This window comes from Channa argus, chromosome 17 (assembly GCF_033026475.1).
Source record: "Channa argus isolate prfri chromosome 17, Channa argus male v1.0, whole genome shotgun sequence".
Taxonomy (NCBI): domain Eukaryota; kingdom Metazoa; phylum Chordata; class Actinopteri; order Anabantiformes; family Channidae; genus Channa; species Channa argus.
In genome coordinates, this window is record NC_090213.1 from 8,331,249 (window position 1) to 8,357,977 (window position 26,729).

At 40.1% G+C, this 26,729-nt stretch overlaps 3 protein-coding genes across 6 annotated transcripts; 2 read left to right on the top strand and 1 right to left on the bottom strand.

Annotated features, from left to right (window-relative positions):
* The first annotated feature begins 53 nt into the window (after positions 1-53).
* On the top strand, positions 54-2,067 carry churc1 (churchill domain containing 1). The gene is made up of 4 exons (XM_067483019.1): positions 54-210; positions 448-583; positions 1,069-1,139; positions 1,237-2,067. Exons 1-4 carry the CDS (start codon positions 172-174, stop codon positions 1,327-1,329), a joined length of 339 nt encoding a protein of 112 aa, XP_067339120.1. The 5' UTR covers positions 54-171; the 3' UTR covers positions 1,330-2,067.
* A 698-nt stretch (positions 2,068-2,765) lies between these two features.
* Positions 2,766-11,340, bottom strand: ttbk2b (tau tubulin kinase 2b). Of its 3 annotated transcripts, none has more exons than XM_067483012.1 (15): positions 11,001-11,340; positions 10,445-10,656; positions 10,170-10,317; positions 9,421-9,494; positions 9,183-9,323; positions 8,940-9,044; positions 8,595-8,660; positions 8,408-8,500; positions 8,206-8,331; positions 7,958-8,115; positions 7,516-7,705; positions 6,918-7,132; positions 6,368-6,830; positions 5,425-6,125; positions 2,766-3,917 (listed from the first exon to the last, which is right to left on the bottom strand). In XM_067483012.1, exons 2-15 carry the CDS (start codon positions 10,511-10,513, stop codon positions 3,569-3,571), a joined length of 2,898 nt encoding a protein of 965 aa, XP_067339113.1. In that variant the 5' UTR covers positions 10,514-10,656; positions 11,001-11,340; the 3' UTR covers positions 2,766-3,568. The 3 variants fall into 3 exon arrangements, with proteins under 3 accessions (XP_067339113.1, XP_067339112.1, XP_067339114.1); XM_067483011.1 differs by having other exon boundaries at positions 10,445-10,558; positions 11,001-11,339; XM_067483013.1 differs by lacking the exons at positions 10,170-10,317; positions 10,445-10,656; positions 11,001-11,340 and having other exon boundaries at positions 9,183-9,340; positions 9,421-9,485.
* A 2,203-nt stretch (positions 11,341-13,543) lies between these two features.
* On the top strand, positions 13,544-24,473 carry mideasa (mitotic deacetylase associated SANT domain protein a). 2 transcript variants are annotated; one of them, XM_067483010.1, is made up of 13 exons: positions 13,544-13,967; positions 14,421-16,148; positions 17,771-17,983; positions 18,976-19,309; positions 19,414-19,480; positions 19,648-19,790; positions 19,907-20,010; positions 20,243-20,318; positions 20,435-20,523; positions 21,059-21,202; positions 21,421-21,549; positions 21,969-22,135; positions 23,221-24,473. In XM_067483010.1, exons 2-13 carry the CDS (start codon positions 14,682-14,684, stop codon positions 23,483-23,485), a joined length of 3,198 nt encoding a protein of 1,065 aa, XP_067339111.1. In that variant the 5' UTR covers positions 13,544-13,967; positions 14,421-14,681; the 3' UTR covers positions 23,486-24,473. The 2 variants fall into 2 exon arrangements, with proteins under 2 accessions (XP_067339111.1, XP_067339110.1); XM_067483009.1 differs by having other exon boundaries at positions 13,545-13,967; positions 18,973-19,309.
* The last annotated feature ends 2,256 nt before the right edge of the window (positions 24,474-26,729 follow it).

Sequence of the window (26,729 nt, forward strand, 5' to 3'; positions counted from 1 at the left end):
GATATGTTTAGAGATTTTACAGCGACGTCCGAAATTGAGTGTGTTTCACAGATCTAATCAACTACACCGTTCGCTGTTCCGTGCGGAAGTCGGTTTTTTTGTTAAAAGAAAAACGCCTAGCTGTTTGACTTGACAGTCTGCTGAATTAAAAAAAAGAGGTTTTAAGCACAAATGTGCAACGGTTGTGTGCAAAAAGAATACCCGGACCGGGTAAGTTGAGGCTATGAGAGACTTTTAACGCATAAACGCTAACTAATATGTAAATAACCAGATCATCGCGCCCTAGTTAGTTTGGCTCGAATTTCTTATGTTGAGGGGCAGTAACGGAACGTTAGTTTATCTGAGTTTGTTTCCTTTGGTTAACTGCTTAAAAATAAAATTAAGTTTGCAATATAAGGATGAAAAGCTGAACACAATGGTGTGAAAATACGTTTTGTTTTGTTTTAGGGAAACACTTGTCTGGAGAATGGCTCTTACTTGATGAACTACCTTGGCTGTGCTAACTGCCATCAGAGGGACTTCGTGCTCATCAGCAATAAAGCCACAGAGGATGACGATGGGGAGGAAATAGTCACATATGATCGTTAGTCACTACTCTTGTGCTTTCTTTAAGACAGTAGTGCTGCGACCAGGGATTTATTTCCAATTATTTTGATTATTTTCTTTGGAGTAATAGATGAGTATATAACAGTACAATTGATGAAAACTGTTGTATGTCCTGATCCCAAAGTTATGTATTTTAACAGGTAACAGGCCAAAGCCTCAGCATATTTCATTGATGTGCACAACCCTGACTGGGGTTAAACTGGTAAACTGAGTGTAAGCCATGTATTAATGCTCCTGTAGATGAACAAGGGCAAATCCCATCAGCCAGGTTCTTTCTTTTGTGGCTGTCCTTTAAAGAAGAGTGGCAGCTGAGCTACAATCATGGGTGTGGCAGGTGTTCCCACATACTTTTGGCCTCATGGTGTATTTGTTTTTCTGTGTCTGGTGGTATAATGGTTCGCAGGTTTTCTGACAAACCCATGCACAACAGAATAATCCATTGATTCCCTGTTGTTTTTGCAGATGTTTGTAAAAACTGTGACCATGTCATTGCCAGTCATGAATATACTTTCTCTGTTGTTGATGAATATCAGGTAAGTGATGGATCCCTTTTTTACTTTCCATAAATAGACTTTTTATTGACCATATACCAATTGTTGCTAGTCTTTAATGTTTTTTCTTAATTTCCAGGAGTACACTATGCTCTGCATGCTATGTGGAAAGGCAGAAGACTCCATCAGTGTATTACCAGATGACCCCAGGCAGTCTGCTCCTCTCTTCTAACCCTCAAAGACAGCAAAACTGCAGGTCATGGCTCATGTTTTGGATCTTTACCACCATGAACTTGCAGCAAGCTGCTCCCATTAGGCTTCTATTGTAATCATCCGTTTGAAGTTCTATGCATATTCTGAAATTAATGGATCTTCATGAACTACTGCACGATAACCGCAGTTGAACAGGAAAACATATTTTATTACATTTTAGTGATCAGATTATGTAAGTCAGCTATGTTTTTTAAATAAATTTTTTACTGAGAATTTGATTCACCTCTGGAGTTTACTTACAGTATTGACAGATCATATCTGATGTTACAAAGTGAGAATTACAGAATAAGAGAAATTAACATATAACAGTTACGAAGACAAATTATGACAATTTTTTTGTCCACTAGTTTATATTTAATAATCCATAATTATAAACATTTGTAATCTTTTTAAATTAGTTTTTTGGTAAATGAGACTTCTCATTATTCATTACTCTGTATTCATGAGTACAAAAAAACTAACAAAAAGGTTAAGAATAAATCTTATAAACCAACACAAAGAAGATCTTAAAGTGATCACTAAAATGGGCCTTTTGATATATTCAGTACATTACCATGACAACTTGGCAAACTCCATCTGCTAACTGTTTCTGATGTGTTTGTATGTTGCTATAGTGTCAACATTGGGACTTTTGTTGTTGTTCTGGACTTTTCATACATAATAAATTCAGCTACTTGTAAATAAACACTAATAAAAATATATATATATAAAAAATATCAGTGGTGTGTAGCAAGAAAACCCAGTTAATAGGTTTTTGTCCAGGATCATTTTAAAACTTCCTGTCAGCTACTGCTCTTAAAATTATTGTTACATGTTGTCATAATCACAGTGACCACAACAAAAGAGGGAGCCCTTGTCTCTGCTTAGGCCCTGACCCCAACCGCAATTTTCCCACCAGCCTGGCGTTTTTTTTTTTTGTTTGTTTGTTTTTTGCTCACAGGGATGCAGAGTTATTGTCCTCTAGGGATGCATCAGTTTGTGCTGTAATTTGAGTTACAGGGTTAACTATATGATCATATAGTTAATTCATATTAGCACATACATTTATGGTTTAACTTACTTTTGTGTCTTAAATCTCCTCAAATTGACACTCAGACTTGACGCATTATTGTAGTAGACAGTATTTTATTTCACATTGAATGTGCTGATGCACAGAAGCCTGAAAATCAACGTGTAGCTGTCTAAATACCTACATGCTAAACTATGGATACGGCTATGGTTACTTTGGGTGAGTTAGAAAATATTAAGAAAATGTTGGTGAACAGCCCCTTTAATCACACTAGTAACTATATGTATAGACAACAAAAATATTTTCTGATCTGGCATTGATACAATGTGGTAAATTGCATGTTTTAAACAGTGATTTAAAAACGTAAACATCAGGATAGAAAAATGTTTGTTTTTTATGTTTTTGTCACCATGGCATTTTCAAGAGAAATAAAAATGCACATAATCTTTGTTCAATGTTATGATGTATTTTGATTAAAGGCATTAAAAATAGAGATGTTTTAGCTGATTGTACAAATTAATAAAAAAAACAATTTGCAATGGTACTCATGCACTTTTCCAATGATTAATTATGAGTGCACTTATATGTACATTCTAATATGCTGATGCCATTTCCATGACAAATATTTTCTGGCAAATTAAAAGCACACTAATACATTGATGTGCCAAAATGAGCAATTCATTGTTCCACACTACCATTAAACTAGCAGTTTTACAGGTCAGTATGGGACTGCATGCCCTGGTTTGTACATGAATGCTGATTTTGGAATAGTGCTTGTAGTGATATTTACTAATAGTGTTATTAATAGGAGTACATGGTTTTTATTAGTGTATACCATTTTCATAATGGTACATATCAACATTTAGCATCAAATTTACATACGTCAAGTATTAGTCATTATCTTTTTGGTCATTAGGCGTATGTGGAGAGTGAAATGAGAGGTAAGAGTTGGCAATCTCAAGGGTTTCTCAGTCTTTCTGTTTCAACTATACATATAAAGCCACATTGTCAAGTATTTTGAGAGATGTTCAACAAACAAATAAATAATAAATACAATTTATCATACATTTTACATTACATACAGTACATTCCCTTGAGTAAATACCATATTTACACATGCGAACAGGGACTGGATGTGAGGCAGCGTCTAGCTACATTTGCACCATCCGGATCAGTCAGTCAAACAGAGTCATCGAGTCACTTTCCCAGATCCTCTACCATCGAGGATTAGGCCTCTTCCCCTGGAGCTGTGACCCCACTGACCTTGATCACCAGACCTGTCTTGGGGGTGAGCGTGCCGAGGAGGAGGAGAGCCAGAGAGGCTAGATGGAGAGCGGCTGCGTCCTTGTAGCGCCCCACCCTCACGGACCTCCTGCCGGGAGGGTGAAGAGCTTAGTGATCGCTGCAGGGAGGAGGAGCCGCGAGGGTGAGGAGGAGGGCTGAAGAGGATCCCACTGCGGTCTTGCATCAGCTGAGTCAGACTGGCCAGGAAGTCAGCATCACTAGTGCTGCTGGCACGCACTCTTAATCGTCGCCGTCTGGAAGAAAACACAAACGCACGCACACACACAAAAAGTCATTATTACTATAATGATATGACTATTATGATAATGATTTTCCTAAAAACAGACTCTGGTTTTATAATTCTTTATGGCCATCGAGAGTATACATTCCTTCATTACCTCTGCTAGCGGCGGAGTTCAACATTCTTGTGCTGGATTAATTTCTCTTGGCTTACATGAGATGCCCAAGACACAATATATGTATGAAATACCAATTTACTCTTTGTAATTTTATCTCATAAGTATTAGCAACTCTGTTATGGTTCACCCTTTTTCACCCATATCAGTATTGTAACTTTTGATGATGCATATCAAACATTTCCTACTGATGCTTCTATAAATTTACAAACAGGCTAATTACTGTGAATCTGGGAGAGCAGAATTAATGTATTAGTGATCATAATTCAAAATGTGTACGAAATTTTTGTAGACACAGCATGAGTTTTGCATTTTCTGTAAAAATTTCTTTATATTTTGCATAGAAGCAATGGAATAAGGAGTAGCCACTGTGAGCTGAAGAATTTCAGGTGACAAGCTACACACCTCCATCTTCCCAGCAACCAGCTCCTATTACAGGACCATGCACTTAAGTGTGTTTGGTTCCAATGTAGACCTATAAACTAAATGACCTCCCGTAATTCTGAGAAAGTAGCGGCTTAAGTGTTTGATGTATAAAAAAAATGCACAGTAACATCTGATGCTGCCAAACGCTTCTCTCAAATATAGGGCTGGATATTGGAACTGATCCCCCGATTCAATTCAATTTCCATTTGCACTGTCTAGAATCAATTCATTTGATTCAATTCAATTTGATTTACTTTCATCAGAAGAATTCAATACTGCATTAGTCACTTACCAATACTTGGGATTTTCTTTCATTAAATGAGCAACACAGCTTTAAATATTATCTGGTTAAAAACCTGGCGAACAAGTTTTTCTTGCAAATGCAAATGCAAATGACTGGACCATTGAATTTCTGAGTTTGTAGGCCTGCAAATGCATAACTGTTAACAAGAATAATGTTAACATGTATGTAAATAAATGCTATCCCACACAAAGACTGCAGGTGCTCGAACTAACTAAAAAATCCAACCGATGGGCGGCCACTCTACCAACTGAGCCACTGCAGCCCTTACGGTCAGAGATAATAGCTCTTCATTAAACAGAGCTCAAAACAGTGTACATTTTTGTACATTTTACACACCGGGCAGCCCTAACTGAATCAACATGTAACAACTATGTACTATATAAGAAATAATCAGATTTTAGTTTAATGTTACTGAGAACATGTGAAGCAAAGATCAATCTCTGGATTTTATAAATTAATATTGAATTGTTCAGAGGAGAATTGCAATTAATCTAAGAATCAATAATTCTTTCCATTCGTAATCAAATAAAGTAAACCTGAAGGATGATACTCTCTAATAAGAGCCAAATGTCTAAAAATCATAATCTCATAACCTTGACTATACATGGCTCATACCTGTTGCCTACACATGGGCGGATGGGTGGTTTCCCAGGAGGTGGTCGAGGCAGAAACCTGCTTGTGAGCTGCTCGGGTACAAATGTGGCACTCACAGGTCTTGGGATCTTACTTTTACTACCAGATGAGGAGGACAGGGAGAGAGGGTCTTCTCCTACACAGTCAGATCTAGAGCCTCGCTCTGAGGAGAGCCGGTCTCTCAGCAGAGCACAGGGCAGGTTGTCACAGGACAGAGATGGGGAGGGTGAATGGGTAGGGGATCCCGGAATCGGACTGCTCCAGCGGTGAAGCCTCTCTATGTTAAGGTCTCTGCTCGGAGATTCTCGGAGGGAGCCTGGGTCTCGTACGGGAATCCGGCTAAATCTTGGGGATGAGGAAGAGTCTCTTTGCCTGAGTACAGGTGGAGGCGGAGACGAGGAGACAGTAACAGTACTCTCTATAGCGCCTCCTACCATGTCAGCTTGAGGCTGCTGATTTGGCTCTGAGGAGCGATCAGGCAAACCAGAATCACTCTCTGGGTCTCGATCATTGATTAGATGAGCTGTGAGGCCTTTAGCTAAGCTCGGCACTGGAGCTAGCTCTAACTGCCCCCGATCTTTTGAGATGTCATCTACAGGTTCGTTAGATTTGCCAGATGGGCCGTCGAGTGGTATAGCATTGCTCTTGTCTTGTGCAGGCGACTGCGGTGCACCACTAGAGGACTAAGAAGTATTTAAAAGTTAACACAATGTCAGATTAGTTGGAAAAAAATCTTTTCCATCAAATGAAATTCAATGTAATTTTTATCTAATACTTTGTGAAAAATCACTTAACTAATTTAATCTTAAACCAATGTCATTAAAATTAGAATTAAAAACTCCAGAACAAGCTAGTAAGTAGGCCTTAAATCTGGGTCAAATATTAAATGCTGCTCTTAGTAAACAAAATGTTTTGTCACCCCTACCTGCTCCATCTGAGGTCTTCCCATGATGACAGAAGGCATTTGTCCCAACATTCCTGGCAGCCTCCTGTGACCCAGTAACCACGTGCCAGGCATTGCCATCTGCGTCAGGACAGGGCTGCTTGGTACCGCAGTGGACTGGCCATCCTGGGGCTCAGAGGACTGGTTCTCAGGTTCAGCAGGTGTGCGAGTTTCTGGTTTTAACTCATGTAGGGTTTCTCCTGGAGTCTTGCTTCCTCCAAAACCACTGCCTTGCTCCAGCTCCAGCACCACCCACTCCTGAGAGTCTCCTTCCTGGGGCACAGGACTGAGATTTACTGCCACAAAGCCACTGCTTGCTGCACCCTCTTCTGGGTTGGGCTTTGCTGTTCCAAAGTGGTCCTTGTTGGAGGAAACCTGTACATGTGATCTTTCCGGAATGGCTTTCTCCCCAATATGAGTAAAAACAGGACGCTGTTTGCCCAGGCTGAAAGACGAAATTTTGAACATTAAGACTTCTTTTTTTTCTTTAAACAAAGCAATTTTTGTAATTTGATTTTTACTGAGTACTAACTAGGCTTCAAGGAAGCGTTCAATGGTGGGCTTGGGTTCAGGTGCAAGCCTTTTTTCAAATGCCAAGCTCTGACTGTGTCTCATTCTCCTGAGCAGCGGTGCAGCACGTTCCAAGAACATTGTTTCCGACCGCACCCGTCTAGGGGAACTCTGTATTGAGCCGGTGTTAGGACTCTGGTTCCCCTGGTTCTGGCTGTGTTCATCTTCACTTACCACCTAAGCAAAATAAAAAAACAAGGCTTAAAAACTGATAAGGTGCATTTGTAACATACAAAAAAAAAAGAAAAAAGATTAAATCCGTTCAAAGAAATTAATAAATTATGACAAAGAGAGTGGGTGGCAATAAGTGAGGTTTTTAAGCATGGATGTCAGCAGGATCTAAGTCTTCCACACATCTCTCAGCAGTGAGTGTAGTTTGGTATTTAAATGCATGTAAAGCCTCCATTGTGATGTAAAGTATTCAGTAGTTTTTTGCATCGATACCTACTGCACTACAACTAAAGTATAATCACACTATGCAAAAAATTAAACAGTAACACACAGTAATTAAAATACTATAGCAGTGGGTAACTGTTTACTATAAACTGTAATACCCCGACCTTCCTGATCAATGGTTGTGTGTGTTTATTGTTTCGGTTGCGGTCCATCTCTTCCCATACATCTCCACCCTGGATGGTTGGTGTGGGGACGGGGGGACAGTTGTCAGCATCACTAAGGCGCTCCCCTTGTAGGACATCCTCGGTGTTCTCCCGCTGCAGCTCCCCAGGCAGCACTGAAGCGTTGGCCATGCTGCGGAGGAGAGGGAAGGTCACACTGCAGCTCATTTCCACAGCACAATTTAGAATAGTGATTTCTCAGGGATATCTGACTCTGCAGATTTTAAGACTAAAAAACGCTGCACCTATATATCTGAACACATGTCCAACACGGTGTGAAGGAAGCTTGAATGGCACAAGTTATACTCTACAATAAGGTGAAAGCGATTCAGAAAGACTATAGATATACGTCAATGATGATGAAGTTTCCTTTAGATCTAAGTACCCCAAGTAAGCAGGTGTGAGGCGAGTGAGCTGCTGAGCGGTGGTCCCTGCACCAGTGATGGACAGCACATCCTCTGTATTACATTTCTCCCAGTCATAAGGGTCATTCTCCAGGACATTATGGCTCTTCATAGCTCTGTCAAATACTGACATCAGTAGCTGTAAAAGAGAAGCCACAGGCATCAGTGTTTGACAGCTAAACAGAAATAAACAGTGTGTGCAAAATATGCCAAACAGGGGACAGCCAACCTTGTAGTCAGGCTTAGTGTAGTAGTCCAAAGTCAGAATATGATCCAGGAAACTACTGAACTCTGAGGGAAGGTGCATAAGCATGAGGCGATGGTCATATGTCTCTTTTAGTTTTTCTACTTGTTCCTGAAAGCAGAAAAACAAAAGAGTTAGAATGCATGCGGGCAAAAATTGACTATATTCAAAAGAAGAAGAAACATACTTTGTCTTTAATCTTCCTCCAGGGTAGCTGACCAACCATGAACTCAACCAGCATGTAGAAGAGAGACCAGAGGTCATCATGACAGCCCATTTCCTACATATTGAGATACATAGAGTGAGCAAGCAAGTGGATTGAAAGTGAATATAATTAAGACTGCTATCAGAATGTGCACTGCGTCCATACTAGCCTTATTTTTATGAGCATTGATTGAAGCATATCGCACAGTTCCCCTGAAGCCTGCCGTAGGACGAGGCTGAAAGATATGGCAGAATGTCATCCTAAAGCATAACTTTACATAGCTTTGCAGCATTTCTCAAAGCATTACGTCAAAAGATACAGGATTTACTCTGATTTTCGGATTTTAAGTAAATGTGTTTTCTTTTGGATTCATTTTGTAATAACTCCATTTTGTGATATTATTTTAACAATTTGCAAACTTTTCTAACACAGTTACCATTGGGAGAAACATAAATCTGCCTTTGATTAGAGAAGCTAAAATACTTCTTTGAAGAAGCTGGCACAGAATACTCACTGGACGGACTTCGTGGTTGGAGTTGGTAAACTGACGGGCCAAACCAAAATCAAGCATGTAGCAGCATCTGCAAGTACTGGCTAGTCTTCCCATTGCAAAGTTAGACTGCAATTTTAACAAACAATCAATTTCACTGTCAGTTGTTAAATGTGGTCCCTAAATGTTATGAGAGGTCTAAAATAATTTGGCCAGACAAAAACATCTAAGGACAACATAAATCATTGAGTTTGCAGGTCAACTTACAGGTTTAATGTCCCGGTGCAGGAAGCCTACTGAGTGAATGCTTTCGATGGCCTCTAAAATTTGTTTGCCAAGTCTCAAAGTTGTAGAGACAGAGAAAGTACAGCAGGTCCTAGTTCTGCGCAGATCTGCCAGATTCCTCCCCTGCAAACAGAAAATCACTGTTGCATGTCACACTCATAAATATAGGCTGTCAGAATCAAAATTCAACACTATTAGTATTGATAGGTAAACATCTTACTTGGAGTTCCATCACCACATAATTGAAGCGATCATTTCGGCCACAGCCCACAAAGCGACAAACATGGTCTTTGCCTGTACAAGAAATACATATTCATATCAATAAGTAGATTGGTTGATCTGTTGGCCTTGCTGTTATTTACAGACTACATTTATAATGCCCACAATTTACACTGACTGATAGCAAATACACAAATATTTAAAAATACACATTTATAAACATCCTGATTGCAACAGTATGTAATCACAGTTATTATGTGGAGTAAATAAACATTTCAGGGTTCATAGGCTTCGAAAATGCATTTGATTTATGAAGTATAAGTAAGTAAAATAACCCTCATGAAAAAAATTGAGAGAAGCTATTTCATACAGGGAATGTCCCATGTTAAATTCAGTGTTTCTGCAGTGTTGACCAAAACAAAGTAAAAAAAAAATATTTTGCCACATTGAAAAACTGATGTGTAAAAAAAAATCACTGGGAAGAACAAAACATTAATAAAGAAATACAGCCATCAATTACTGTCACATTGGGTTTGCACAGCCTCCTGCAGAGATGTCGACAGTTGTCTTGTCTTGTAAATGTCTTGTAACATTACTGCCAATAGCCTCCAGATACTCTGCTATTGCAAGGTCATCATCTACTCACTAAATTAACAAAATTCATTATGATCCTGGGAGTAACCATCTTTTTAAGAACACAATTTCCCTTATAAGTTTTTCAGGGACTGACAAACTGACTGGAACACTCACCCTGAAGCTTTTTCAGCACAGCCACCTCCATCTTTAGCATCTGCTTGGGTTGTTGAGCCGACTCCACCTTTATGGCAACAGAGGACTGGCTCAACTGATCCAAAACCTCATAGATCTCCCCAAATCCACCTCCACCTATTTTCCTCACCTGAAAAACAGAGAGACTGTTCATCATCAACCCAAACCTCAGATGCGGAGGAATGATTTGTGGTGATTTGTTTCTCAGAGTTTTAGTGAAACGACGTGATTTTAGAACCTTCTTAAGAGACACTTACCACTTTCCACCTGTCTCTCACTACGTCTGCCACTGACAGGATGTCTGTGTGCTCCCCAGCCCCACTCATCCTGAGTGCTCTCAACCACAGTCTGCACCTGGCATCAGTTCACGACTGAAAACAGTGAACAAAATTCAGTTCGGTTTTCCCATTCACGGCGACTCCAAGCTACTAAGCCTGCAATGCTTGGAACTAGATGCATAGGTTTGTGCCTGAAATAAACATGTGGAGAATAAGGTTTAAATGACAACAAAGATTTACGTGAGCGACACATTCAGTCTTCAGTGCGCGGAAAAGCTAACCGAGATGCTAACACTAGCTGATCGCCACAACAGCAGCAGCTAGTGTTAGCGTTGTGTCGTTTACCCGACTCTATGCTATACTGCAACAATAACATAAATAAGATTGCCCGGACGTTTAGAAAGATTAGCCGTCAGGACGCTTTTCTGTCTAGCTGACGGTGTTCAATGCGACAACTCCGGTGGTCCGGTAAATTAGCTAACTAGCATGTTTACTAATGAAGACCGTTAGGTAGCGAGCCATCCTTACTTCTTACCTTGCTTCGTAGTACCACTGTGATGCCAGTGAGTGTGTAAAATCCAAACAGTCCCCATGTTTACACACTGTCCCTGGCGAGCCAGATCATTCCAAGCGGTGTTTTTTGATAGTAATGAAACAATGGTGATGGACCATGTCTGACGCTAGCTAAAGTTAGCCCGCTAGCCTGCTAACGCATAGGGAGTGATGCCCACCGTGCTCCGGTTCTCAGCGGTGGTGGTGACGTCACAGCAGAGCCGCAGACTCCCGCATCTGTGAAATACTTAATGCAATAGTGTCGACACCGCAGTGGACCCATATAGACTGTGTATAAGTTACAGATCCTCAAGTACATTTCCTTAAACAGCGGACCAAGTAAAGAAAAACACTGCAACACCAGTCAAGTTATACTTGGCTCGTATTTCAAATTCATTTCAAAGCATGACCATGAGAGCAGCAGGGGTGCAGAAGGGAATTCTGGTGCCCCTGACAAATGCCCAATCCCATTTCATTATTTTTATCCCAAACTTGATTTCCAGTGTTCATTTGTTTTGAATTGCCCCTCAGACCAGACGGTACATTCCTTTTGAAATGAGAAGATGGAATTCCCCATTGATTTCCCATTTAAAACATTTCAACTAAAACACCCCCTGAAGTCTGATTGCAAACGAGCAACGTTGGACAAACCTCAACAACCCTGACCCTCAAAAACTAGCTTTTGCTCCATTCATGAACAGTAGCAAAGCTGCAATAATACTGTTTATTAACTGGTGTTATGTGCTGTTTATTGCTGTTTTATTTCAGCAGCTTTTGGGTTCAGGGGTCACCACAGGAGAACATGTTCCGCAGGTTGATTTGGCACGAGTTTTTACGCCGGGTGCCTTTCCTGCCACAACCCTCCCATTTTATTCGGGCTCGGGACTGGCACCAGGGTCATCCTTGGTGGCTGGGTGGGGCCCCACCTTTAAAACAGCAGTAAGCAGTACATAATACATATTACTGTCCACTTATTGTTGCTCCATTGTTGGTATGAGCCAAGTAATGCACAATGGGCTTATAAACAAGTAAAACCTAAGCGCAGTTTCTTTTTTATATTTTTATAGCTCCCTATTACTATGTACTTGCAGTGACTCACTAATACTGAGCTCCATTAGTTGAGATGATCTTGTAAATATTAGATTTTTTAGTAATGATGACATCTGTTCTTTATAAGTATGAGATATAAATTATGCTGTGAGATGAGGTCTTAAGAGTTCTTTTTTAATGCAATTTACTTCCATATCCATCTGATAAGGCAAGCAGAATAACAACCTTATTCCTGACATGACCAACTCAGACAACCCTTCAGCTGTGGCTTGAGATTTTGTCCAAAAATAAAGTAGGCACAACCTTACTAGGACCCAGTTCCCATAGCGAACATGTTTGACTTCTTGCCAAGAACATGGACACAAAGCTGCCTTTGCTCATGTAAAGTCAGAAATCTTGTGTCAAACCTAGAAAAGGGATTTGGAAAAAGAAAATGCACTGTGAATGCTTCAGCGTTGAAAGGATTTTCCAAGGAAAGCTGAAAAAAGCTGAAAAAACTGTTTTTGCTTAAATAGCTGAAATAAAGTGTTTCTTCCTTATGCACTGGTTAAGCAAACATCAAAGTTAGTAAGCCTTAAAAACTTAAAAGGCAATAATGTGATGTCACTAATGAATCCATCGATGAAGTCACCAAAGCAATAATTTTTAAAGTATAAAAAACTTAAAAAGTATAAAAATTTCAATTTTAAAAGTCGTAACTATACCAATAATGTCCCTTTATAAGCTTAACGGTTTGAAGTTTGAATGGAATTTCTAGCTAAAAATATATACTTAGGCACCAAAAATGTATGGAAGACAGAAGTCAGAATAATATTAATAACAATAAAGATTTGGATATCATTCATGTTAATGCTCCAGCCAGTATTCACAGTAGATTAAGGCTTTTGATGTATGTTTGTTTGAGAGGTTTAATGACTTGCTGAAAGTGAATTTGTGCATTGAGCAGGTGAACATATTGTTTGCATCCAGGTTTAGAGTAAATATTGTTTTAACCTAATTAAAGTATACTTCACACATTAGGCACAGATTATATTTTATAATGTTAAAGCGCAAATTGTGGGTTTGTTAAAGTTTAAAACCAATATTTTTAGACCCTAACTATCTTAAGCCCAATAACAATTTTGATGCTGTTAGATATAAAAAATAGTCTGGGGAATTTATGGAAACATTGAACAATTAAATAAATCTCTCCTAGTTTGAACAATCTGTATGGAGGTGCAGCTTTAAAAATCGGTTTAAAATCGTGATTACAACACACAACAATAATTTTCCGTGTGATGAACTAGACTCCGCTTTCCGGAGAAGCCATGACAGTAAAACAATCGCACACGGATACAGTAAATGGGAGTGGCCAGACAATCGGATTGGATAACAGGATGTCCGTTGAGCTGGTTTGGGGTGAGGCGGTGCGTTACGGGGATGCACAACTTTCTGCGTTTGTGCGCAGGTTCACAGCGTTTAACACAATCTGGATAGACCGAACTGGCAACTGTGGACGCGCAGATTCGAGTGCAGGATTTTGAAATCAGCGGAAATATCAGAGCAGTCCGCAGCACGGCACAGTTCTAACGCATTCACCGTCTCGTGTGTGTTTTAGTCGTTTGTTGCGTGGAGAAAGTTGTGGACATGTTTCCTGGAAGTGCACGGATTCAACGTGCAACACTGAAACTTCAGCGTTAATGAACCTTTCCAGCCTTTTTGGACTTTGGCGTATTTTTTTGTGGAATTGTAAAGTCGCCTGTTCGCCATATTGTGCGCCGTGAAACTCGAGGGAAAGTTGTCAGAGTTATGACATTTGCTGCGCACAATCCCTTCATGGAGCTGCATGCAGTCGACTTTGATCGAAACCAAAGTGGCTCCATGGAGCTCGCCAGGGAGAGCTCTGTGCACCAGTGATCAGGTATATACACTGTATATACACTAATGCTCACTAATCCGCTGTATTGCCTAACTGCACTCTGCACTTCGCACGCTTCCTTATTGCTGGTTTTTGACATAACATCACTGGCTATCATTCGGGTGATTGCACGAGCCCCTTCGTTTCCTGTATTTCTTGTTATGCCAAATGGCAGCTTCACTATAAGCGCCTCCTTGTTGATTTTGGCTGCCGCTTCAAAACTTACCAGCATATAACCTCCTCTCAGCACTAGCCTGGATGTAAATATTGAAATATAGGTCAAACTCTACCATTGTTTACCTCTTTAGGCATGCTCTCATTAATTTTCACTTTTGTGACAGGGCTATTTTCTGGTGTAGGCCTCAATTTCCTCTTTGCTGCAGACGAGTGTAATCTTCAAATGCTTGTCATTATAAGAAAAAATAGAAAATGTCTAATCCCTCCTTTCTCTCATAGGGTCCTGCACCCTAAAGAGGATGAGAAGAATGGACAGCAAACTTCAGATTTGATTCTGGGAGGAGGGTTGCATGCTCCCTACCTAGCACTTTCCCCTGGGATTTATATTTCCTTCCAAATACGTCTGTACACACAATTAAGCAAAGAATTTCTCAGCCACAGGCATTGAAAACACTACAGAGGAAATAACACAGTTTTGCACACCCAGATATTAAGATTGAGAGCTCTGACTCCAACATTTTCATAGCTTATAACATTACTATGAGTCTTCCTCCCCCAGTTAATACTGACAAGAGTGGCAAGCTTCGGTCTGCAGCCATGAAAGAGCCTGTGCAACATTCAGGGGACGTTTATTATGGTATGGGGCCTCAAACTCTAGTTTCAAGCCACAGTGACTCTGCTAGCAGCTCAGCTGTTTATAACCCAGAGAAAGGGCCTCAAAGTTTACCGCACTATCAGCAGGCTGCTCCAGTAAAGTGGATGCACCAGGACGCCATACAGGCCCCCAACTGGCCTCAGGAAGCTCCTGTGACAGGCTGGGGGCAGAATTTGACGTTCCCTACACCCTACATGGGTGCAGTGAATGTCAGGGGTCAGATGGCATTCCACAAAGGAGTTCATGAAGGTGTAGCTCTGCCAATGGGAGGTGAAAATCAACTGCCAGGACCTGTTGAGGTTTACAGAGATGCCACCCAGGCACAAGCTCAGGGTAGGGGCCACGAATGGGATCAACATGCTGCAGTAATGCACCAGGCGCAACTGCAAGCATATCCGCACGGTCACAAAGGTATGGAGCTTCAGGGTCAGCCCCATGTGCCACCTCATACCTTGCCGCCGGCTTCCATGCTGCAACCCTTCCAGACGACATTTAGACCCAGCAAGCCACAGTTTTCATCTGGGTTTTACTCTGTTTTTCCAACAAACAAGGCAATGCAGAGCCTGACATATGGTGAGCAGCCTACAAAACAACAACAGCTGCTACACCAGATGCAGCAGCAGCAGCAGCAGCAACAGATTCGTCAACAACAACAGCAACAGTTGCATCAACAGCATCAACTTCAACTGCAACAACAACAACATATGCAGCAACAGCAAATCCAGCAGCATCAAATACAACAGCAGCAAATTCAGCAAATGCAGCAGCAGTATCACCAGCAACAGCTCCAGGAGCGACAGCAACAAATTCAGCAAATGCAGCAGCAGCAAATGCAAGAGCAAAGTGTACCCCAGCAAGAAACAACACAACTACAGATGCCACCAAAACAGCAGCAGGCCCAACCTTTTCCATCTTATCCACCTCCCGAGCCTTGTCCTCCTGATACTGTGTCAAAAAAAGAAGATTTCCACTCAGTGGAACCAGAGCAGGAACCAGAAGCTCCAACCTGCGATGTGTCATCTGTATCTGATACATCTCCTGAAAAGGTGGCCACAAATCCTACAGAGCTCGCTGACGCACAGCCGACGGCCCCTCGGCGCTCACGCCGCCTTTCCAGAGAAGGACAATCTCCACTGGGTCCCCCTTCCACAAACATCTGGCCTCAATCCTCCAAAGAGCCTCCCCCATCTCAGAATGGAGTGGCAGGCGCACAGAGAGGAGGGGAAAGCCAAGTGATAGCAGGAGTCATCCAAACCACTCGTAGGAGAAGGAGGGCATCTAAGGAGATCAACTTGGAGACTCTGGCCCAGAAGGCATCAGAAATGGAGTCTTTGCCTGCTAAAACTGTCAAGGTTAAAAAATACACTCATTATAAAGAACCTGTACTTAAATTCCAATTTCTTTCTGGCAGTATTGCGGCAAAGCAACAAATTAGACATTTTGCTTTGGCTCAGTTTACTCGAGGTGGCTAATCTGTGCAAGTGCAAGCAAATGTTCTCATCTGGCAAAGTTGGGAAGCAGCGGTACAAAGAAGAACAGCCTTGTTTCTATGTAGAACTTCTCTATGGTTTACAAAATCCTTTTCTTGGGTCTGTTTACTTGACTCCTACAGCTGTTGACGCTCAGCTATAGCAAGTTATCTTCGATTGTGCACAGTCGAACTATGCAGTACTTTGTATTGCACCAGCTACTTGTGCAACCTGAAAAACAGCTGTTATTGATTCCTTCATTTGGTTTTGAAAGATTGCTCTCGTTTGATCAGTGTAACAAAGGTGATACTCCTAATCCTTGTTAATCAGGATTTATAACGTTTACACTGTGAGTGCCACACCCACTGGAACTGGCTACTTCATTTTACCATAAGCAGTTTCCTTAAACATGCAAACAAAAAGTAGCTAGACTTAAGTTTTTATCCGTGTTTTTCTCATTACAGGGACCTTTACTGCTCTACCCTTAGGACTGTCAGCTTGTGTGCAGAGTGTGCATGCTGGATGTACAGTTGAAGTTGCTGCATGTCTGCACACCTCCACATTCCTCAGGCCCTTTCTCAGTCATTCAGTAGAGCTAGGGAGGGGCTGAGCTGTCAACTTGCACAGTCACACTCCTGTACTCCCTAACACACACCAAACAGGTTTATTATTGCTGTTCACAAATCCAGAGCTGTTGGCTTGTAGTCAGCAAGCAGCACATTTTTGGTGTAGAAGATGAGTCACATGTCTTTACTTTAGTTTGGCTGAAGTTTAAATCATAAATGTTATTTAGTTTTCCTGATTTCTATCAGGCAGACCAGAAATGCCAAGGTGATGTGTACCCTGCTGAATACAAGGATCAAATGTTTTGAAAAGCAACAAGAACCATTTATCTCAAAATAGCATGATCTTTGTTTTACTCCTGACACAGCCCGGTGGTTCAGATTTCAGGATTTTAGGACTTGTAGGATTTAAAGTCATTCAGCTTTCTGTACAGTTTATCCGAAATGTGAGGAAAAGTAACCAGTAATTACTTCTTTGCTATTTTATTTATATCAAAAAGTCTCTAAACTCGTGAATTCAGTAGCATTGAAATTAATTGGGAACTATAATGTTAGTTATCGAAGAAGCAAAATTTATGATTGCTCTAGCACGCTCAATGCTGCAATTTTTGACTTTTGACAGTTCATATTATAAACGAAAAATTTTATGGGTAAGAAGGCATTTAGAGATGTCTTTCAGCTTCTGTTAGAATGTTTTTATTAGTTGGAAAGAAAAAAAGAAATTTATTATACCACACAGCACATGAATGTTGAGGAAAATAAATGTTGATTTGAAAATGAAACATTATGGGTCTGACCATATGCACTCACCACGTCTTCCTCTTTTTTTATCTCATCCTCTTTTCCATTTTCCCTTCTACTTCCCCTGTTTCCCTTTTACTTTTTCTTTTCCGTCTCCCCTCATGTTCCCACTTTTTTTTTTTTTTTTAAATGCTCAAACAGGAAGAAGGCCCCTCAGGCAAGCAGGCTACTATGATACCCCTGATTATCCCCGTGTCTGTACCAGTGCACAGGACTCAAATAGATACTCAGGGTGGCTGGGCTCAGGGACGACTCGGGCAAGTTGAGCGGCCTGCAGGACAGACTGACCGCAAACCTGTCATCGTGGCTCGTCGTCGATCGATCAGAAACTCCATTACCGAGAGTGTTGGTCAGGTTAGTTCTGTAAAGAGATTGGCATTGGTGTGGTTATTATTCGTTGTTGTTTTCCTTTGGTATCTTACCAGGCAGTTCTAAATCCTTGCTAGTAGCTTTGCAATGGAATGGTGACCAGTAGACAAGTGAGTTTTTTGAAGCAACTGAGGAGACTTTGTAATTTATGGACTTCACATGGCACAATGAAATGTTTACAAAAAGGCAGGGTTGCAGATGTTTAGTCAGACTCAAACCACACCTTCAAAGTACCTTAAGACCCCTTAAATGTGGCGAAGTGTAAGTGATGGCAGTGTAAAGTTACACATGAGTCCAGGCTGCTGTTGTAGTGACCAAACTTAAACACTTTAGCCTTGAAAATAACCACTTAGGAGACCTTCTCCTAAAATCTATCCCACACAGCAATAAGTAGGGTGTCAGTTAGATGATAATATGACTAAACTATGTGACCAGCAGTCATAAGTGGGTGTGTACATTTACTGTAAAGCCTGATTCAGCAAGTACGCTACAGATGTGTGAGACTAAATTTCTGAGATATTTTTGCTGCGTTGTCCAAGTTTTGAATCAGAAATGAAAGGAAATGGCAGCACAGTGAAACTAGCTGGTTAATATAACGTTCATACCTTAGTAAATGCTAAGTTAGTACTATAAAGAACAACAGAAGTGGTGTAGCTGTTTACAGTGTAGCCAAACAAAGGCCATCTGGGAATAGAGGGCCCTGCCACAAACAGTGGTAAATATTATATTAAGAATATATAGAATGCCCTCTCAAAAACAGGAAAGATATTGCTGCAGGCCAAAAAATATATGGTTGTTCATCCAAAAAAATAATTGAGCTGTGAACCTACTGAAAAAACAGCAAAAACCACATGAGATAAAACCTGTTCTTTTCTCTAAAATATTTTGAAATTAACCACAGTTTAAAAAATAAATTGATTACCAGAATATTTTAACGTATGTATATAGTTAGGTAGACTAAACCTTCTATTTAGCAGGGAGAAAATGATCCATCGCTGGATGAGGATGGAAAATCCAAATTTAAGCGCAGACCTCGTCCGGAGCCTCTTATCATCCCTCCTCCCAAACCATCCACCTTCATCCCTCCATCGGTCTACTCCAGCATCACTCCCTACCAGAGCAACCTGCGATCTCCAATTTGCCTGCCAGACCCCCTCAGCATACCCCCCTACACACCACCGCCGATCCTGTCTCCTGTGCGTGGGGGCTCAGGACTCTACTTCTCCACCTTCCTAACCAACATAGCAAGCCACCAAATCTTGCCACCGGCTCCTACACCCAAGTCTGCAACACGCAGCCTGTTGCGCTCCAGTAAGTTGGTTGTTCCTTTTGGCCGCTATAGTAACAGTCAGAGGTTAATTCCGCTATTGAGAGTCTGTCAGATAAAATGTAGCTTTTTGAATTGTATCTTATAGCAAGTTCAGAAATTACACCTCCTGCCCTGCCCTTGATCACTGATGCTGCACCTGTTAGCCTTGAACCGTGAGTATTTCTTCAGGCTGAGGGTTTTTTTTTTTTTTTTTTTTTTTGTATTGTAGCTTTACTTATATCTCCATTCTTTAATGCTGTGTGTGTGTGTGTGTGTGTGTGTGTGTGTGTGTGTGTGTGTGTGTGTGTGTGTGTGTGTCCTGTTTTGTTGCATTGTTCAGCCGTATCAACATCGGGCAGCAGTACCAAGCAGAAATTCCTGAGCTGCAAGTTCAGCCTTCCTCCCAGTTTGATGAGCACAAGGCCGACTTGGTTTGGCTCCCTGTGGACAACTCCCCCCTGAAACACAATGAGACTGAAAGCAGTTAGTGTCTCACATTATGGGATATCTACTCGCAAGCCAATTGTTTCATGTTAGCATTTTTTTCACCACCTCCTCCCCACCTAATCTTTTAAACTCTTTTCCCCTTCTCATTCAAGTCGAGGATCTGATGAACATGGCTTGTTCCAGTGTGCTCAGAGGGGGGGGGACCAACCAGGAGCTGGTTTTACACTGTTTACATGAATGTGGAGGCAATTTCCTTGTGAGTATAGGGATTTGCAGCCTTGATGATCATATTGAAATTCAGTCAATGTAAATGTTTGAGTGATAGAAGCAGAATTTGAATCAAACCTAAAATGTATTCATTAATTTACATTATTAGAACATTTTGCAAATTCACTTGTATGTGGTACTGTAGGAAGTGTTAATATTTGATGAGCTCAGATGGAGAACAACTTCAAAACACTTTCACTAACTCTGATGTTGACTTTAAGGAAACACTGGAGCGTCTGATGCTTCAGGACCCCGTTTTCCCCAAAGGCCATCACCTCACTGGTTATCACTACTCAGGTCAGTGTTGACCCAGCAGGAGAATAAAAGTTGGAAATTTATATTTTACAACCCTCATAGATTTTATGATTCTCCTAAGAACACATTACAATTTAAAGCATATGAGTTCCTTACAGGCTCTGACAGTTGGACTGCGGAGGAGAAGCGTTACTTCAACAAGGGGATCTCTGCCTACAGGAAGGACTTTTTTCTGGTGCAGAAACTGGTATGCTTAGTCTTATCGTGCAGCATGAGCAATCATGAATCACTGTAAATCGAAAGATTTAAGAAATTGATTAAATGTGCTCTGTGTAACATCACAAATCTGCTTTGACATTTATGCTGAAGGTATTTAAACAAACAAACCATCATAATGACAGCATCAGGCTTCACTGGGCTCTGACTGCTTGATAGCAGTAGAATTGAATGTAATGGAAAGTGCTTGATAGCGAACAGGAAGTGGTCGCTCTTCTTTTCAACACAGACAGCTAGAACTATGAAAAGAGCAGAAAATAAGACCACGTTCTCTTTGTGGCAGAAAGTTTCAGGATTCTTGGGAATGTTGTTTTTTGTTTTTTATTTATAGACACCTCACTTCTGGCATAGGACATGAACTGTCAGTGTTCTTCTTCTTCTTCTTATTATTATTATTATTACTATTATTTCTGTATACAGAAGTAAGTGCAGCAGTAGAATGTTGAATGTCACATGCACGTCAAACACAAACTCTACATGGCAAAATGTGTTTGTGTTGTTTAAAGGTTCAGACCAAGACTGTGGCTCAGTGTGTGGAGTTCTACTACACATATAAGAAACAGGTGAAGATTGGTCGCAATGGGATTTTAACCTTCGGCCCTCCGAATTCACCAGTGGAGAAGCAAACCGAGACTGTTGTGGAGGTTAAGGTAGAGTGGAGCTAAAATGGCTCAAATGTACCTCAATAATTTGTTATGAAAAGTTATTTATTCAGGTCATATAAAAATGTGTGGGTTGTGTCTGTTGTTTTTGGGTTTTTTTTTTTTTTTTTGTCTTAACTATTGGAAAGAAATTATTTGTTTTTGTTTTTTAAGCATCGAAAATTTTAAATTCAACATTTGAGTAAGTTGTGTGGTGTGTTTCATAGGGTTCACAGCAATCAAAACCAGCCCAGGGAGATGCCGATGGGGACAACAAGGAATACATTTCTCATGACCAGAGCCATGACAGCAGCCATCAGGCGAGAGTCGCTCAGTCACTACAGGCTCATGACTACGTGAGTTTTCCCTATTTGTTTACTATTATTATTATATTTAAACTTTGCCAAATCAACATGCGAACAATGATCCGCTGTGGCGACCCTGAACTCCAGGGATAAGCCGAAAAGGACAAAAAACATTTTTTTTCAAATGATCAGTTGGATGTTTTGTTAGTAAAATTGTGAAAATGTTCATTTCAATTGTCACTTAATGATTCAATTAGTTATCTAAATGTGCTCTCACTCTCTCTCACTCACTCACTCACTCACAAATATTGCATCTGGTACATCACTGAGATTTCTATAGACTGAGTAAAAGCAGTTGGATTGAAGTTGAACATAGCACTAATCTCAGTGATTTTGTTACTCGTTTCATCAAAGTGTATGTATGTAAGAAAACATGTCATTCCAACATCTGTTGTTTTTGGGTGCTGCAGGCAGGAACAGTGCTGGTGTTTAAAGAGCCTGACAGTGTGAATAAGGAAAGTAATCCCCCGTTAGCTCACCATAGGCCTCGAGCCGAGCCTGCGGCAAAGAAGAGCAAAGTGCCCACAAAGCCACCGCAGGATCCAGACGCAGTATTTCCATGCAAGAAATGTAGCAGGTACTGTCTTGTTATCATTACATTGCATTTTAATGTCTTGATATTGCAGTCATCAATATATGGTCAACATTTCTCCAAAAACGTGGTTTGTGGGAAATGTTTTACTATTTTCTTTCCTGAATTCAGTCATTTATTTTACAACTCTCACTGACTGGTGAGTGTTGGTCAGAGCCTGAATTTTAGGTGATTCAAAACAAAAATGTGATCTTATAAAGCAATGTTTAAAGGATAACTTTAGTGTTGGGGTTTTTTTTGTTTTTGTTTTTTTTTAAATAATCGTGTTGTCCACAAAAAACATACATATGCTAAAACCAACATAGAATCTTCTCTAATTTTGTTTGTCCAGCAATTTGGCCCTGGTCTGTTCCACAGACCTCTGTCGATGTCCAAAAATGATTAAAATCTCATCAGCTGCTCTACTGGGGGACATGTTTCTTCATTCCAAATCGTGTGGTTCACATTTTTATTTATCTTTTTATTTAAACAAAACCTGTCTTGTACCGCAGGTAGTCAACTGCACACGTGCAAGTTATTGCAGCTTATATCAGTTTGGACAATATTTATGTGTTTATGTTTACCACACATTTTGGTCTCCCAGTGGAGGTGTGTGTCAGCCTCATGCCTTTTTAATAGTTTTTGGACAACAGTGGAGCTCTGCGTCACAGATTAATAAGCTAATCCAGGCTGCAGACAGATGACTAACAAATGTGAGTTACGAATATTAAAATTTGTCTGCATTTACCTCGTACATTCAGTTATGGTTTCATTAGAATAAGTGCACAGAAGTAATTCTCCTTTGTGTGCCTTTTATAACCCAGTGCACATTAACAGAGATGGTATCAAACAATGTATACACTTGACCGATGAGTGAGCTTGATGCACACATGATGCTTGGGATAGGCTCTAGTTAAAGGCATGTGTCACTGTTTACCGGGTTTTTGAAAAGTATGCTTCAGAGTACTTCTTTGTAGTATAATTTTGTTAGATTTTTGTCTACATTTAGTGTTGCACAATTACAAACAGCTGCTATGTGTGTGTGTGTGTGTGTGTGTAAAATGTTGCATAATTTTCTTCCCACATTCAAGGGTGTTTTACAAAGTCAAGAGTCGAAGCGCCCACATGAAGAGCCATGCTGAGCAGGAGAAGAAGGCTGCAGCGCTGCGTCAGAAAGAGGAACAGGAGCAGGCAGCTGCTGAGGCTCGAGCCAGGAAGGCGGCAGCGGTGGCAGCAGCCTCAGCAGCAGCTGCCCATCAAGGGGGAAGTGGGAATGGAGTCACAGAGCAGGCGGGGGTCAGCAGCCAGGAAGACTCATCTGATGGAGAGGATGATGATGATGAAGACTGGCACTGAGTGACAAAACTAACAAAAATAACTCAATGAGGAGATGGATTGATGGGCATATGGAGGGGTAGCGATGGCCAACGAATCAGAAAAGGAGATGAAAAACGTATATTGCTCCATAGAGAGCAGACCAGGCACAAGTGTCTTCCTGTTCTTCTTCACTCCATTCCTGCTTGTAAATCTGTTTTCAGCTTTATACCGATCAGCCAGGCAGTCACACTCCTCATTTATACATTTGTAACTTTTAAGAATTCAGAGGATGTTTATTTTTTGTAAATGCACTTATACTGTGTGCTTCTGCTTTTGCCAACATTGCCTTTTTATATCCTTTATTTAATTGAATTTATGTCCAAATATAACACAGTTTCATGAGCAGACTTGTTGGTTATATATTTCATAATAAGGATATCGTCTTAGCAATAAAACATCAAGATCAAATCCATCTCTCGTTTTGTAGTAGCCGCCCTTTTACGTAAAGAGAGCTGGCATTTAAAATCTTTTTCTTATGAAAATACTGTGCTGAATTTTGCAGATGTCCTTCAGGATTGTTGGTTCATTGTGCACTTCTACAACTAAGTGACTTTTGAAATTAATATGTACAAAAAAGTATATATGAGATTGCCATATATTTATGATGTTGCATTTTGCAATAATTTGGTAATATGAAAACTAATCATTTCATCTGCAATAAGACTTGTAAATTGAAAAGTCTATTAAAATCTCTCATATCGTTTGAAAGAAATTATTATTTTTTCTTAATTCTGTCAGCCACATGTACTGTATGACTGCAAGGCCCTGGTGAACCAGCAGGTGGAGGTAGAAGGTTATTCTGTTGGAGAATTACTCACATTATTGTTTGCTAAACTGGGCCAGAATTGTTTGTCATTTTATCTCCTTAAATCATAACTCTTCATGCTTAAAATGCTATTCCAAACAAGTATCTACTGTATATCTGCTAAGCAAAGTTTACAATAAAATGGAATTCCCTGTTCTCTAATCAGTTTGTATTTAATTTGCTACAAATGTTTTATGGAACAATCATTCTTAGATTAAGGCCTAAGATGCCAGCTCATCTCAAGACATGGGGGGAGGTGGTCATATTTGGCATCGATCCAGGTTGACATAACTCAGCCGTTTAGAAAACATTATCAACAAATGGATGTGTAGCTTGTTGGCCTCAGGAGATGAAATGCGAGGCTTATTGCTGTGTGATCACAGAGGACAAAGTGGCCCTGGTTCTGTCTCCCACTCCGACAAATTGGCCTCTGACAGCTCTCGTTTACGTTCCTGCAAGTGCAGAAATGAACTGGCAAAGCTGGGCTATACCCAACTTCCTGTGCCAAGACAAAAACAAAGAGAAAATCCACTGACTTTGTTCAAGAGGAACAAGTATTCCAGTATACAATAGTTTATCACAAAATGGAAGTTTGTTATCTGTCGATCTAAATGCTAATCCAAACAAAAGAACAGTACTCGTGGTTACATATTCTCCCAAATATTCATGTCTTTTTTAGGGGTTTCTCACTTTTACACTTTAAAGAATAACAGGAGCCGGTCAGCATGTTAAGTTTAGTGTTCCTGAAGGGAATAATGTCAAAATCGTGGCACTAGAGAAAAAGTCAGTATGATTCATCCTCTGTGAACCACAAATGTGTGTATAAAGTATTATAAATTCTTGTAGAGATATTTCAAACTCACTGACTGAAATTGTCATCTTTTGAGCCAACCCACTATTATGACAAAAAATAATCACTGAGTAGCAGATAGTTTACAATATTCATTCCAGTATATTCCCCCTGCTCCTATCAACTCTTTGGCCAAAAACTTGGTCACATTTGACGAGAAATTTGCCTGTTGGAAATAAGGAATAAATTCTTTTCTTCTCTAAATTCTTCACCAATGTCATTTGTATATTCTTTGGACCTTAAATAATGACTGCAACCATCTCTGAACAATAATAAAGCATTTGGAGGAGCCAGGGACCCAACCACAGGACTCGTTCTATCTCCTGAAGCCCTTGAATCTTTCTGTTCTCTCTTACCATTTTATCATTTTTAAACCAGCGGTCTTGTATTAAAAACACATAACCCCTCTGCTCTCCCCCTAAAAAACATCAAACAATTTTGGAAATTTATGGTTTTCACTTAAAACGTACAGCTGCTCCTTATCGACATGTTGTCTACGTTATGGATCTGCTGTTAGCACTTAAATGCAGCTGATAATGTGGTGCATTCAATGTCCTTAGAGGGTCCATTTTTAGAGGTTTACAGTGGGATCAAATAACTTTCCTAAGCACTGGACAAGCTAATAAAGTCCCATTAGAAACCCTGGCTACATGGACACAGTAAGATAAGTTAGAGATAGAAGAGGAGATGAAGACATTACAAGGCAGACTGGGGAAAAGCAATGCAGACTGGGACAAAACTGGATCAATGTCACTAAATGTCTGGAAGACAAATGAGAAAATCGACGGTTCTTCTCCACCTGGACTGGGGCAAATCTAATGCAAAACATAAATGTTCATAAAGAATATTTATGATGAGCCACTCAGCTTCAGAACTTTGATTATTTTCTGGGTATGACCTTTACAGCTGCAGGTCAATGTCACCCTAACAGTAAAGTACAAAAGAAAATGAAGCCTGACTGTCAAACATTTACGAAATGCACATTAATGAAGCACACAGGTGTTGAATTTCCCGAGTTAAAAAAATAATTAAAATAAATTATGAGAATGATTGATGATGAATATTGCAATCGTCAACACTAATCATTTACATTTTGAAATTTTGGCCACCAAAATAGTGCGGAAACAAATAACTAAAAAACACAAAAACTCCACAATATTAAAGACACACAGAAAATCAGAATTTGATACTTAAAGCATAATAATAATGAAATATAAGGAAGTAATATATGGTAAATTTAAAGATTACATTTGTTTTAGATGCTAGCATTTAACACATATTGTACAGTCTGATCCATCAATCAAAGGACGGATGGACATTTTCAAAAGCATTATATTCAGTGTACAGTATTTTCTCAGTGAGCTATTTACAACTAGAAAACAACACACGTTATTAGGGGAAGTGAAATAGCTTCACAAATACCTCAGAAACCAAAGAAAGTAGCGTGTTCTGAAAGATACCTTTAATAAAGAGGTTGTGTGTAGTAACTATAAGCTTGTGTGGTGTATTAGTACTTATTAGTAACAATGGTGTACCTCCACAGTAACTATACATATTTGTTGTTACTT

What these genes read in the sequence shown, in the direction of transcription:
- churc1 (XM_067483019.1), top strand. Translation starts at nt 172, where the DNA reads ATGTGCAACGGTTGTGTGCAAAAAGAATACCCGGACCGG. An exon ending in AAAAAGAATACCCGGACCGG is followed by an intron (nt 211 to 447) that starts GTAAGTTGAGGC and finishes GTTTTGTTTTAG; the next exon opens with GGAAACACTTGTCTGGAGAA. An exon ending in CTGTTGTTGATGAATATCAG is followed by an intron (nt 1,140 to 1,236) that starts GTAAGTGATGGA and finishes CTTAATTTCCAG; the next exon opens with GAGTACACTATGCTCTGCAT.
- ttbk2b (XM_067483012.1), bottom strand. Translation starts at nt 10,513, where the DNA reads ATGAGTGGGGCTGGGGAGCACACAGACATCCTGTCAGTGGCAGACGTA. An exon ending in GGAGGAAGATTAAAGACAAA is followed by an intron (nt 8,332 to 8,407) that starts GTATGTTTCTTC and finishes TTCTGCTTTCAG; the next exon opens with GAACAAGTAGAAAAACTAAA. An exon ending in GAACGCTTCCTTGAAGCCTA is followed by an intron (nt 6,831 to 6,917) that starts GTTAGTACTCAG and finishes TTCGTCTTTCAG; the next exon opens with CCTGGGCAAACAGCGTCCTG.
- mideasa (XM_067483009.1), top strand. Translation starts at nt 14,682, where the DNA reads ATGAGTCTTCCTCCCCCAGTTAATACTGACAAGAGTGGCAAGCTTCGG. An exon ending in ACACAATGAGACTGAAAGCA is followed by an intron (nt 19,791 to 19,906) that starts GTTAGTGTCTCA and finishes TTCTCATTCAAG; the next exon opens with TCGAGGATCTGATGAACATG. An exon ending in AGACTGTTGTGGAGGTTAAG is followed by an intron (nt 21,203 to 21,420) that starts GTAGAGTGGAGC and finishes TGTGTTTCATAG; the next exon opens with GGTTCACAGCAATCAAAACC.